The 13,551-nt window shown below is 32.2% G+C and overlaps 2 protein-coding genes across 4 annotated transcripts; one reads left to right on the forward strand and one right to left on the reverse strand.

Annotated features, from left to right (window-relative positions):
- The first annotated feature begins 1,881 nt into the window (after positions 1-1,881).
- On the forward strand, positions 1,882-6,541 carry LOC145792889 (putative membrane protein At4g09580). Its single transcript, XM_082874753.1, has 4 exons — positions 1,882-2,618; positions 4,104-4,374; positions 4,507-4,677; positions 5,976-6,541. Exons 1-4 carry the CDS (start codon positions 2,359-2,361, stop codon positions 6,105-6,107), a joined length of 834 nt encoding a protein of 277 aa, XP_082730879.1. The 5' UTR covers positions 1,882-2,358; the 3' UTR covers positions 6,108-6,541.
- RPL21C (Ribosomal protein L21) lies at positions 3,884-12,995 on the reverse strand. Of its 3 annotated transcripts, none has more exons than XR_014333051.1 (6): positions 12,633-12,995; positions 11,838-11,918; positions 8,779-8,880; positions 8,596-8,670; positions 7,763-7,886; positions 3,884-4,345 (listed from the first exon to the last, which is right to left on the reverse strand). XR_014333051.1 is itself a non-coding variant. In XM_082874754.1 (5 exons), the coding sequence occupies exons 1-5, from the start codon at positions 12,939-12,941 to the stop codon at positions 7,818-7,820; spliced, it is 636 nt and encodes a 211-aa protein (XP_082730880.1). In that variant the 5' UTR covers positions 12,942-12,994; the 3' UTR covers positions 7,466-7,817. The 3 variants fall into 3 exon arrangements, 1 of the variants encoding a protein (XP_082730880.1); XR_014333050.1 differs by lacking the exon at positions 3,884-4,345 and adding an exon at positions 7,466-7,550; XM_082874754.1 differs by lacking the exon at positions 3,884-4,345 and having other exon boundaries at positions 7,466-7,886; positions 12,633-12,994.
- Positions 12,996-13,551: the final 556 nt, after the last annotated feature.

Here is a 13,551-nt window from a genome sequence, read left to right on the forward strand (position 1 = left end):
TTGGGATATGAGGGGTGTGTGGGGGTTAGGGCTGCAAATGAACCGAGCTATTCATGAACAAGCTCGGCTCGGCTCGTTAAGGGCTCGGCTCGGCTCGTTTAGTAAACGAGCCGAGCTCGAGCTCACATAAACTCAGCTCGTTTATCTTTATTTAAATTATATAATAAATATATTATTTATATATTAAATATATATAAAAATAATAATATAAATACATTTTTTATTTATTAAGTAATATAAATAATATTTTTTATTTAAATATTTATATTTAAATAATATAAATAATATTTAAAGAAATTTATCGAGCCGAGCCGAGCTCAAATTTCATTAAAATTAACGAGCCGAGCTCGAGCTCAATAAACGAGCTCAATAAGTAAACGAGCCGAGCTCGAACTCAGCAAAACTCGGTTCGGCTCGGTTCGTTTGCAGCCCTAGTGGGGGTGTGCATTTGAATTGGTGGCGGTATATTTTTACAATGATAATTTTGATATTATTTGAGGGAAGAAATTTTTTTTAAAGCTTTTACAATTTATAAATGAGAGTTCAAAAAAATAAAGGATCCAAAATAATTAATGAGTGCTAATAACAGCACTCAAAAATATATAAATAAAATCCTTAGACTCAATGTTTAATGTTCAAGTCTCATTCATCCCATCAATTTAATTTCAACAATGATAGAGACCACTAATTTTGGAATTCTAAAAAGACCACTAATAACATGGCACTCAATAAAAAAAGAAAAAAAATACAATACCAAGGTCAAAACATCAAAAAATACAATACCAAGGTCAAAACATCAAATCATTCATGGTGGGACCCACTATCAATAGCATTAATTAGTGCTCTCACTCATTTTTCATTTAATTTATTTTTAAAAAAAAAATAAGCCCAAATTCAATTCTCACTCTTCCCGTTTATTTAAATTTTTTTTAATTTTAAATAAAAAAAAATGAGAAGCACATGACATAAGAAAAAGCCATCCAATTGCTATCTCCACTCATAACTGAAACACGACGTGACATTAATTTATTTTATGTTTTGTCCACTAATTTCTTATTTTTAAAATTATATATGAGTTCTTTAAATTTTAGTCACTCTAATATGCTAACTACTAGAGTATTTCATTAATTTCAATCATACTTTTTATTTTTTATTAGTTAAACTATAAATAAAAATAATTATTTATTTTATCTATTTTTTTTTTAATCTATGTACTCTAACATTACTCTTTATTTTATCTATTTATTAACACAAATTGTTTAAAGAGTCTCCTAAGACTTTTCAAATATAGTTAATTTTAAAAAAATTTATTAAAATAACTATTATAATAATAAACTCATTGAAATAATTAAAATATAATAATATTAACTACAATAACTAATCCGACTCATTTAAAGAGTATTTTGAAAATATTTTTATAATAACTATTTTAACAAAAAATTTCAACACTATTCACCGTGCTTGGTTATCATTTTTCAAAAATACTTTTCAGAAATTCTATTTTTTTATTTTTCGTGTTTTTTTGTTTTTATTGATTTTTTTAATATTTTAAGTAATTTTTTTAATTTTTAAACATACCTAACATAAATATATATAAAAAGTAAAAAAAATTTGAAAAAAACCTTTTAAAAATTCACTAAATACCAAAAATATAAAAAAAATACGAGAATTCAGTAAATTTTTTGTATTTTTATGTATTTATTAATTTTTTAAAATATTTTTTCACAAATTTTTTATTTTTTGGATACATCTAAGTAAGGTACATCTAAAAAAATAAAAAATATATTTAAAATTTTAAAAAATTCACTAAAAACAAAAAAATATAAAAAAAATAAAAAATTTAATTTTTAAAAAATTTAATCCAAAAAACTCAATTCAAAAATTATATTTGGAGAGCCTTGAGATGTTTTTCAAACAGCTTATTCAGGTAAAATAAAGAGTAATATATGAATTGAGTGATGTATGAAATATAGTGCATGGCATTGAATACCCGTACCTTTGACTCTCGCTCTCACATCTTTCTCTATCTAAAAAAATCCCCAAATCAAAACAAAACACAACACGGTTTAATCGATCCACCCTCTTCTCTTAGTACAAACACGCACAATAGCATTCTATATTCAACCTCCTCAATTTCAAATTTTTTTCCCCGATCTGCAGATTCTAGGGTTTTAATCGCATCTTCCGAACCAAATTGCGGTCAATGCGATGTGCTTCATCGAAGCCATTCAAAGTCAACATTCATATTAAAACTAGGGTTGTTTTCATGATCAATTGTGATCAAGCATAGCTTGTCAATGGCGTTGACTGCCCTAAATGAGGATTAAGCTTTCTCGTTGCTAGCCCAACGTGTTCTCGATGGCTGCACCGAGGAACTTGGTGGTGGAAGTTGGGGGATTGAGGGACGAAGAGAATGGAGAGGACTCGCCGACGAGTAAGAAGCCAATCGGCACAAAATTGGACGGAAAGTTTCCGCTGAGTCGGTGGGAATTCGCCGCAGCTCTAGCCGTGTTTTTTATCTTCTCGATGGCGCTCTTCTTCATTTTTATGACAATGCCAGCTGCGGAGTATGGTAAACTTAAGTTTCCCCGCACAGTTTCCGATCTTCGAGCCCTCAAGTATGTTTTTTTAGCTCCAATTGTGCATACAAAATTCGTAAATTTTGGGTTTTTTTTTTTTTGCAATAATTTGTTATTTTATTGTGATATATATATATATATATATATATATCCTTTGGGTTTGCATAGAATGATTGAGCTGTGAAGACTACAAAATTTATTGAATTTGTATCTGATTGTCTGTTTACGTATATATGGTGTCTATAGAGTTTGGTTCTGTGATTTTAAATTTTAGGTTTTGATGCTCCCACCAGCTCTGGCTTGTATGCTTAGTTGAAATCTGTCAATGATAGTAATTTGGTTGGAAGAATCCTACTGGAGATTTAGCTAATTACTGGATTTTCATCCAATTTTGGTTTGTATATTCATAATGATACAATGAGTGTTTTAGGGAAACCCCAAGATATATTTTCAGATACCGATATACATACCTTTTTGAAGCAGAATTCTGCCAGCGCATTGACCTGGTACAAAATGGCTATCTTCCTGAATTCAAAAGGTCAACTATGGCCGAAAATGTACAGTTGTGTAACCATAGCCAATAGCTTGATCTGGATAGGGATCATGGAATACATATGGTGAGCTACCAAAATGGTTAAAGAGTACATAGCTAGCTTAAGAGCCAATTGAGCATCCACCAGTGAGATATGCACAAAACACATGCAGGATCATGGTAATCATCATACATGGAGGATCTTTCTCATCCATCAAAAAACATTTAGTTGGATTATACTTTTTTATAGGTAATTTCTTGTGAATTTGCCTGCATCATGTTGTGTCCTTGAAAAGTATGAAATGCCCTGTGCTACCAATGCTAAATAATGCAATGATATTTGGAAGAGAAGCCTGCCTTCTTTGGGGCGTATGAAGGTTATGTATATGCATTGATGATATGGGAATCTTTTTAAAATTATTGGTACTTTATATTTTTAATGAAATCTCACCATGAGGATTCTTATGGCCAATAATAAAACGATCTTTGGAAGAATTTACACCACCTCATAATATTGATCAGGAGCTCAGAAGTTATAACTTGATTACTAATTTTTTATTCAATTCATTGAGGATCCAATTTAGTTGGGTCCTGATTCCTGATTTTTTCATGCCACATGCAAGAAATATTGTGCCTTATGTCATTATCCAATATTTATTCTTTTTTGAATTTTTGAAGGTTGTTTTTCACTATCCTTTATTTATTTTGTTATTTTCAGTGATTAATTAACATCTTCTCATCTGAGTACTCTACAATGTAATCCAACTAACTAGAATGTTTAGTTCTTAGATTAGATCCTTGAGAAGACAGTAGAGGATGTGATAGAGTGTTCAACATGCATTACAGAAGATGCAATATGGGTTCTCCGCTAAATAATAGTTACAAATAATAAATAATGAATGATCAGTTCCTTAATTCTAATGTCTATTGTGATCATGTTGAACTTCCAGCATGCTTTCTCTGTATGAATATTCTTTTGGGTTTTGTTTCAGAGATCACCTTGCAAGATATGCTAATTCTTACCCAGCAAAATTCATTCTGGGTTACTGCTCAATTTACATATTCATGCAGACATTTATGATTCCTGGCACCATTTTCATGTCATTGCTGGCTGGAGCACTTTTTGGTGTTGTCCGAGGCCTTTTCTTGGTTGTCTTTAATGCAACAGCTGGAGCATCATCCTGCTTTTTTCTGTCTAAGTTAATTGGAAGGCCTGTAGTTAACTGGTTGTGGCCTGAAAAGTTGAGATATTTCCAGGGAGAGGTATTTTTTCAGAGTCATTTATTTATCTTCTTTTGTGAGACAGTTGTATTACATGTGCCATTTTTGTTTAAAAAAATGTATAGTGTCTTCGATTACTGGTAACCATACTAACCTCAAACATTGTGAATTCAGATAGCAAAACGTAGGGAAAAGTTGCTGAATTACATGCTTTTTTTGAGGATAACACCCTCCTTGCCAAACCTTTTCATCAACTTGGCATCTCCGATTGTGGATATACCATTTCATGTTTTCTTGCTAGCGACAATAATTGGTCTTATTCCAGCCTCTTATATTACTGTGAGAGTAAGTATGCTTTTTGTCATTTTCATAATTGCTATTCTTACTGTTTTATAGAGAAAGTAACTTTCATCATCACTGTTTTTATATGATATGAAAACTTCATCTTGCTATGATAGTGGCTGGTTTTTTTTTTTTTAGTTAATATGTTTCTTCCTCCTAATTGGATTCAGAGACTATGCATGTTGGACATGTCAGACACTCTCAACCCAAGAGAATAAGTGACAATAGTATATAGTGGTTGTAATTAACTATTTGACATGTAATTTTTTAATGATTATATTTATTAAATTTCTATATATATATGATTCAATTTTCTTAAATGTAGTGAGATTAAAACACCAAAATATTACACTTGACTCTCATTTTCACTTTGTTTCTTATCTTGCATCTTCTAACTTTCATCCTTATCAAACCATTATCTGTAATCTGCCATATCATCTCTTACTTTTATTAGTACCGTCATTCCTAAGGTTGCAAAATTAACTTGTTCCCATCCTACACCCACCGATTTGGCTTGCCCCTGATATGATTTGGGGCACTACAAACTTGTCCCCGCCCCACCCCGATGCCATTCCTAATTGGTAGTTGAACTTTAGTTGGGGGAAAATGATGTTTTATGTTGCTGTTTTCTAGTTAAAAAATTGTTAACTAAGTAAAGAAAGCACCAATATATCATAAGTTACAATTTGTAACATAAAAATCATGATATTAACTCATAACCAACAACAAAAAAACCATAACTGGATTGAAGCTTAGCTCCTAAAGACAGTCCATGGCACCACTGATAGAAACTGAAATTTAAGTATTTCAGAACAAATTCAAAGCCTTTCTTGAGCTCCTTGTGCTTTATTTGATTATAAAATATTTGAAATATAAGCATGGGTTCAAAACTTATACAATATCTTGCCTCTTAGCGGGGGAATTGTTTGTTGTAATAAGATAATCAGATTACATAAGACTCAAAAGCTTTATAAAATCAAATACTGTAAATCTGAAATGTGGATATAACAAGATGAAACTTGTTTTAGATCCAGAGGTAAGCACAACACAACATTCTGATATGGGAATAATTGTAAGGAATAATTTCAAAGCTTTACAAAGTAGAGATGGTAGAACATTAAAATCATTTAAACTCGTGGCAAAATTTAGCATTTTACAATAGTAATACAGCATGATAGATATTTACTTTTTTGGGATGTTTAAACTGTTTTGTAATGTTGATCATGAATTATGAATTATGAAGCTTCATTTGTTCATGTGGCACTATCACCTAATTCTTGCTGCTGTTTCATTATCATCAGGCAGGCCTTGCTCTTGGGGATTTGAAGTCGGTCAAAGATCTATACGATTTTAAAACATTGTCTGTTCTTTTCCTTATTGGATCTGTTGTCATAGTTCCTACTCTTCTAAAGAGAAAGCGCGTATATGAATAAGTTGTTGGCAAGATCCTCCTATACTCGAATTACAGGAATGATGATAGCTACTGCCATCTGTTATTTGCACATTGTAGGACCTGCGAAGGAATTGAGGAACAATTTCCTTAGCAGGCAACAGGTTCTTTGCTTCAAGGTTTGATTACTCGCACTGTTGAAGCAACAAAAAGAAGAGAGTATTCATGCATTATTTGTTTCTTTATGTCAATCAGCGTCTGTTGGGATTATCTACAACTTGGGGCCAGAAGAAAACCTAGATTGTGTTAGTATAAAATGTTGATTGTAGCAGCTATACAAAGTGGCTTATCATCTCAGCCAATCTGTCACTTCTCTAGAAGAATACAGTTTATTTATAATATTTAGCTTTGTTAGATTTGGTATAATCTGTTTCTTCACTCTTATAATCCATTTATGTCATGGCTTGGTTTGGGAAAGATGATCTGTATAATGGGTTGAAGAGAACTTGCACCTCTGTGTTGCTTAGATTATTGAAAATGTGTGTTCTCATTTTAGTAATGTTATGGTGACCAAACTTGGGTACACAATTGATACTGTATGCTGTGTAACTAAGGCCTCGTTTGGAAACAGATTTTTTTAGTAACTTTTTGATTTTTTAACTAAAATATGATGTAAAAAAATTAGTATATTCTGATATCACTTTTGGCTTTTAGGCTAAAAAGTGAAGTTGCCAAACAAGGCTTCAGTTTATTGCACAACTCCAACAAAAATTATACTTGTACCGTTGAAGATTTAAGATTGCATGACTCATCAATGGTAGCAGAAAGGGGGATTTACTAAACAGCGAAGCAGAAAAAGAAATTACAAAAACATAGAGGGAATACAAAAATGTGCAGACTGCGAGTAATTTTGTGGTGGAGTGCAAGTGAAAAACTGTGACAAAAACATGGTGAGTGCAAGTAACTTTGTGAGAAGTGCAAGTGAAAAACTGTTACTTGCAACCATGTTTGTGTAATTTTTTTTTTTTTGGGGTCCAACTTATAAATAATTTCCCCTAGAAGAAAAGGAAAGAAAAATAAAATTATTTACACATACAGATTCTTATAATTACTTAAAAAAAAATTTTTTTTTTACTCATATATATTCATTCTCCTAACCCAAACAAAGAAAAAAGAGAGAAAATAGGTTTTCATTATTTTCTTTTTCTATCCTTTCTCCCACAAATTTGAAATCCAAACACAGTCTAAATTTCTTCTGGTTTGTAGAAATTCCAAGAGGTAAAAGCAGCCTACTTTCCAACTTCTGGTACAATGTTTTTGCTTTCACTATTGCCTTTAGTGGGGTAAATTTTATTGAGAAAGCCGAAAACAAATACTAATGAAATAAATAAAACAACAAAGTTGTCTCTTAAATCCACTGTGGCATAACTGATGCATTTCTTTGGTTCTCAATTGAACAAAGGAAAAGAAAAACAACGGCCTCCAGCTGCAATAAATTTCAACAATTAATACACTGCCCGATTGGAGAAAAGAGACTTGGACTAGGAAAAATAGCAGGAATTTCACTCATAAGGGAACATTATAATCTACTCAAGATAGTGAAACCAACCAGAAAAGGCTTCTGAAGCATGTACAAAATCACACATCCTCCTCCAAGAAACAACATACAAATAGAAAGGAAAGTAAAAGAAATCTCACTAGGCAAGCCTGCCAACGCCCAGCATAGATAGTCAGAACTCTATGTATGCAAGTCTTATGGAAGTGTCAATGCCGGTGAGTTTTCATACCCTGTGATGCCCATTATCCGTATCCGTGTATTTGGCTGCACAATTCATCACAAGGAAATCACACGGACATGAATGAGCAAAAGACGATAGCACAAGATGTTTCTAATTATTTAACGCAATCCTAGGTTTTTGAAAATGTTTGTAGGAAATTACGGAGATCTTTGATACAAACCATAAGGTAGTGTTTGATAAAACAGAAACTAAAAATTAAATATCTAAAATTGAATGCTAAATTTTTTAAGCTAAAAACTTGTCCAATAAAAATTCAAGTGTTCAGCTAAAACAAATTGTTCGATATGTACGATATGTAAGTTGAAATTTATTTTTTTCAAATTCTCTCTTCCAATTTTTATATTGTGGTGGTGAGGTGGCAGTGGTGGCGGCAACGATAGTGGTAGAGATGGAGGGATAGTGGTTGCGGCAATGATGGAGGGGTGGTATAGTCAAGGTAGAGGGGTAATGGTGATGGTTGCGATTGTGGTGGCGGCTATGACAACAGTCATGTGGTGCCTATGAAAGCGGTCACGATGGTGGTGGAAGTGGAGGGTTGTGCTAGTGGTGGTAGTGAAATGATGGTGATGCGTGTGGTGACAATGGCAATGGTGTTGAAAGTGGTGGTGGAGGGGTGGTGGCGGCAGAAATAGCTTTGGGGGGGGGGGGGGTTTAGTAGGTAGTGGGAAGTGTACTTGTGCAGTCAAAATAATCCAACCAAACTGTTTATACAAATGAAGAACTATGGAATACCTGTCGGTGACCAATGTTTCTTCTATAGCCTTTCTTCTTCTTGTACTTAAAGACAGTGACTTTTTTATTCAGTCCCTAAATAGAAAGGGTACATGTCATAAATTAGGCAATAGATGAAAATAAAAAATAAAAATAAAAATTGCAAACTAATTGAATGAAGAAAATATTTGTAAAGTGAATTACCTGCTCCTCAATCACAGCATGTACAGTTGCATTGGGAACCAATGGCTGCCCGAGGTAAGTACTATTTTTCGTGCCTACCAATAAAACCTTGTTCAGAATAACCTGCAGAGAAATCAAAATGATAAATCTCTTCATAGTAACAACGTTGTAGATCCTTCCGAATTCAACTTAGGCACATTAAATATGGTTTGAAACATTTATAAGATAAATACATCAAGTCTATTTCAATGTTTTATTATGGGAATGACATCTTGATGTTTAAATTATGAAATATATCACTTTTTAATTTTAATTAGTGTTATATTAACTTATTTTTCATTACCTTAAAATAAACTATTCATATATTTGACATAAAATTAATCCACAAAAATATAGGTAGCGTTTGGTAGAGTTTTGGAATTATGATTTGAGAATAGAGTTGTATTTTGAGTTTATGAGTTTTGGAATAATGATTTAAGTGTAGAAAATTTGTTTGGTTATGAGTTTTGAAAAGAGTTTTGAATTCAGTTTGGAATTTTTGACGTGACATATGATATTTTATTCAAAAACTTACAATTCATAACCAAACACACAACTCAAAATTCTATTCAAAACTCATAAAAAAAAAAAAAAATTAATTCCAAAAATATTTTTTATTTACAATATAGAAAAATAACGGGTGCCAATTGCACCACAAAAAAAAAAAAAAAAAAAAAAAAACAATACTCTTCTGTTCGAATAGCCGGATGACCAGAAAGATGACCGGATACACGCGTTTTCAAAAGTGGGTGTCAAATCATGTTTCCAGAGCTCAAACCAAACACAGCATTCAAACCAAGGACTGGAAGCGCATTTCTAGAGCTCCACCAAACATAGCCTAAATTCTTAATGTGTCCTAAGCGTATCGGATTTCGCATTTTTTATAAATTGTCATGTCGGTGTGTTTGCATTTTTTAACATTTGCTTTTCTTTCATACTACAATCCAAATCAGCCTCCAAAACATCTTCCCTTTATAACTCCAAGTCCATATATCTAGGTGCCAAAAGAGAAGACACGTGTGGCACCTACATAGCCAAAAACCAAATGCAATCGTACAGCGGATAAATAGATAAGGCACGTGTTCAGTAAGTTCACTTCTTCAAGATTATAGTCAACTACAAAATCTTAGTTCCAAGTAGCCAATGCCACACAAAAAGAAGCTCAGAGATAATAACACCCTCAACATCACATCAATGAAGAAACCATTCAATCAAGTGTGGCACCTAACAATAAGACTTCATCAACATTAGTTGAATTTAAAAGAAGCCCATGCTATGAAAATGTTAAAGAAATGTTGCATTAACCGCTGCCATGTATAAGAATTTCGACCATTAATAAAAAAAATTCCAACAACCACTCCCCCATTTAAGAAATCTCCTTAAAAGAATTAATCGAAGGCCACAAAATTGTACATGATTGTTGAACTATCCAGGTATCCAATACCTATAAAAAGGAATTAGAAAAGGACCACACTAGCTTTGCTTGTGCCTTTAGCCTCCATTATGTCTCTAAAGGGCACAAGTCCCGTTAATTATTCTTTCCTCTTTGGGAAGTAAACCGTAGGCCACATCATATCACATGTTATTAGCTTGACTAGTATCTTATTCTTCCCTCAATGAGGGAGGTGCAGGGTTCAAGTTCTAGTAGAGGCATGGATGTATGTATATAACCCAAAAAAAAATTAAAAATTAAAAAAAGAACATGAAGAAACAAAGAAAAGAAAATTTGATCATAGCCCAGATTATTGTCAAGCAGACAGAGTGCCAAAGCCAATGAATAAGTAATCCTTCTCTTAGTTGGTAAATAATTAAGGCATTAATGAAGTTTGATAAGGTTTTGCTGTATGTTGAAAAAAGACATAATATAGAACTGTATTTTCCTCTTCAAAACAAACTGCCATGGCAATAATTGTTCTATTATCTAATGGCATATTTGTTTACAATTTAGCACTGGTCTACCCTAGTTTGATTTGTGGATATGAAAATTTTCATCTAGTTTGAAAGATCAATCCAACATACCACAGAGGCAGCTAGTAAACAAAATTTCTTACATCAATAGCAGAATAAGTAGAGGTCCAACTTATCAACATTAGGTAAGTTCAGTCACCCTTATCTAAAAGTTACAACAGCATATCCTATCAGAAAAGGGCATTGCTTCATGTCACAAACCACTCTTTGAGTGACCATTTCTCGAAAACCCCACATTATCTTATCAAAATTGTTATTTCTGTGAATGTAAAGCCAAAAAGTCCCTACTATACCAAACCAAGCCTTAAGTCCCATCAAATGGAGTCGGCTACATGAATCCTTCTTCTCCACGTGGCACTATCAAAGGCCATTTCGTTAATCAAATTAAGTAAATCCATATCTCTCAAGAAGACCCTACTATCACCTAATTATATAATTAACATATCCTTAGTTCATCATTAGAGGGAAAAATGGTTTTCATTGCTTGAACAGATGGACAAATGACAGAATGACTTCTTGAAATGTATTGGTGATTGAATATGGCTTTCCTAAATTTGATTCAGCTCCAAAGGTCAAAAGAAAATCAATGATAAACATTTGGAAAACCAAAATATTGGAAGCACATAGTAAATGAAGTTATGGACAAATTATAACCCTTGCTACTCAAATCAGCAAAATAACAATTGGTCCAAACAGACAACAAACCCATTTGGTGCAGCTTTTTTCAAGCAGAAAGTAAACAATTAGAAACCATAAGTTAAAAGCACTCCCTCCTCAGCTTCCTAATTGTCAGTTTTTTTTAGCTAATTTAAGTTGTTTTTGCCTCACATTTTAACCAAACACTATACAACAGATTCGCAATGTAAAGAAGAAAAAAAAAAACACATAAAGCAACCCCAATAAGCTTCACCAAAGGGGGCGAGCAATCCAAATGACAAAGTTAAGGCCACTTTAGTATTAAATTAAATGCATTATCCTCAAGAAAGAACTGAAAAAGAAAGCCACATTAATGCTAGACAAGAGGTAAAAACAAGGAAAGACAGACAGAAAATCATGGCAATTCTTTACTTTACCTTATCGTTGACATTCGCATCTTTGAACCTCTGAGTGTAAATATACCGTCCAGGAAAAACAATATATTGCCGACCCCCAATCTACTCAAAATTACCAAAAACAACATACCAGATCATAAGTTATACAAACAAAAATCAAAATAAGCACAAGGTTACTCAATTACAAAGGTAATAATACTCACAACAGAAACATCCAAATAACATCAAAATAATCTTAACTAACATAGACAACAAGAATTGGTATCATAACCACAAAATTAACTCTGAAACACAAATAACCAAAAATTTACATCTGGGTCATGACAAGATCACCCTAAAACTTACTCTAACAAGGTAATTAACAGTTTTAAAAAATGAGGCTCTAACGATTTTTTATTCAAAATTAATAAATAGTATACAGATAAACTTTATTCTCAGACTAAAGTTAAAACCAATCATATTTTTCTTGATAAGTGTAACTTTTTTACTTGTATGTAAAACCTTGAGGGGAAAAAGGAAAAAAAAAAATGTAATCATGCGCTTTCAAGAAAAATGTGATTCATAACCTTGTTTTATCTTTATTTGAGAATAAATTTTGTTCATTTAATTTTGAATTTTAAAATTAAAGTTCCAAAAATGGTTAATGACCCAAAATTTCACTAGAAACATCTAACAATTGATAATCAATAGGGTTTAGAACTACACAATTTCTCTGCAAACTTGAACGACAATCAAAATTATCACTTGGGTATGCACAAAACAATTAAAATTTTGCATAAAGTGTCGCCAAATTAAGAGATAAGACAGAGCACTCACCATAACAACTGCGAAGACCTCCTCGCGTTTGGGTTCTTCTTCTTCACTGGTAGATTCTACGACTTGCGAAGCTTGGGCTTCTTCGGATTCGACAACGGTTGGTTCGATTTCTGAGACTTTGGGAACAAATGACAATGTGGGTGGTCTTGGAGAGGAGGTGGAGAAGCTGAACATGTGGGAAGAGAGAGAAGGAGTGAGTGAGAGGAAAGTAAGGTGTTTGGTTTGAGAGAAACGAAGGGTTGGGGTTTGATTGTGGGATGATGCGGTGGTGGTGGTGATGAGAGAGGAGCAAAAGGAAAGACTCGCCATGTCTGAGTGGGTGTATGCTTCTCTCTCTCTCTCTCTCTCTACTTTGAAGGGATTGGATTGGGTTTGGGTTGTCTTCATCTCTCCAGCAACTGGATCGACTCAGTCCGGGTCGTGGTGGGTTCACTGTGAGTCAACTCGAATCATTTTTTTCTCTTTATTTGCTAAAAATATTTTGAAAATTCATCCAAAAATAAATAATTCAGTGCGTTTAGTTTGAGTTTCCTAAATTAAGTTTTTTAAAATTTAAATTTTGTATTTTTCATTTTTTTTTCTTTTTAGTGAATATTTTTAAAATTTTAATTATTTTTTTATTTTTTTAAATATACCTTACTTAGATATATTTAAAAAGTAAAAAATTTCATTAAAAATATTTTAAAAAATTAAAAAATACATAAAAAAATGAAAAATATACTAAATTTTCATTTTTTTTTTATATTTTTGGTATTTATTGAATTTTTAAAATATTTTTTCACAAAAATTATATTTTTTATGTGTATTTATCTTAAGTGTGTCTACAAATTAAAAAAATTGTTTAAAATATTTTAAAAAATTAATAAAAATAAAAAAATTACGAAAAATAAGAAAATAAAATTTTCTAAAAATTATTTTC

The sequence above is a fragment of the Camellia sinensis genome, chromosome 6, assembly GCF_055761805.1.
Source record: "Camellia sinensis isolate YWXY chromosome 6, ASM5576180v1, whole genome shotgun sequence".
Taxonomy (NCBI): domain Eukaryota; kingdom Viridiplantae; phylum Streptophyta; class Magnoliopsida; order Ericales; family Theaceae; genus Camellia; species Camellia sinensis.

What these genes read in the sequence shown, in the direction of transcription:
- RPL21C (XM_082874754.1), bottom strand. Translation starts at nt 12,941, where the DNA reads ATGGCGAGTCTTTCCTTTTGCTCCTCTCTCATCACCACCACCACCGCA. An exon ending in ATGCGAATGTCAACGATAAG is followed by an intron (nt 8,881 to 11,837) that starts GTAAAGTAAAGA and finishes ATTTCTCTGCAG; the next exon opens with GTTATTCTGAACAAGGTTTT. An exon ending in ATGCTGTGATTGAGGAGCAG is followed by an intron (nt 8,671 to 8,778) that starts GTAATTCACTTT and finishes CTTTCTATTTAG; the next exon opens with GGACTGAATAAAAAAGTCAC.
- LOC145792889 (XM_082874753.1), top strand. Translation starts at nt 2,359, where the DNA reads ATGGCTGCACCGAGGAACTTGGTGGTGGAAGTTGGGGGATTGAGGGAC. An exon ending in TCCGATCTTCGAGCCCTCAA is followed by an intron (nt 2,619 to 4,103) that starts GTATGTTTTTTT and finishes GTTTTGTTTCAG; the next exon opens with AGATCACCTTGCAAGATATG. An exon ending in CCTCTTATATTACTGTGAGA is followed by an intron (nt 4,678 to 5,975) that starts GTAAGTATGCTT and finishes CATTATCATCAG; the next exon opens with GCAGGCCTTGCTCTTGGGGA.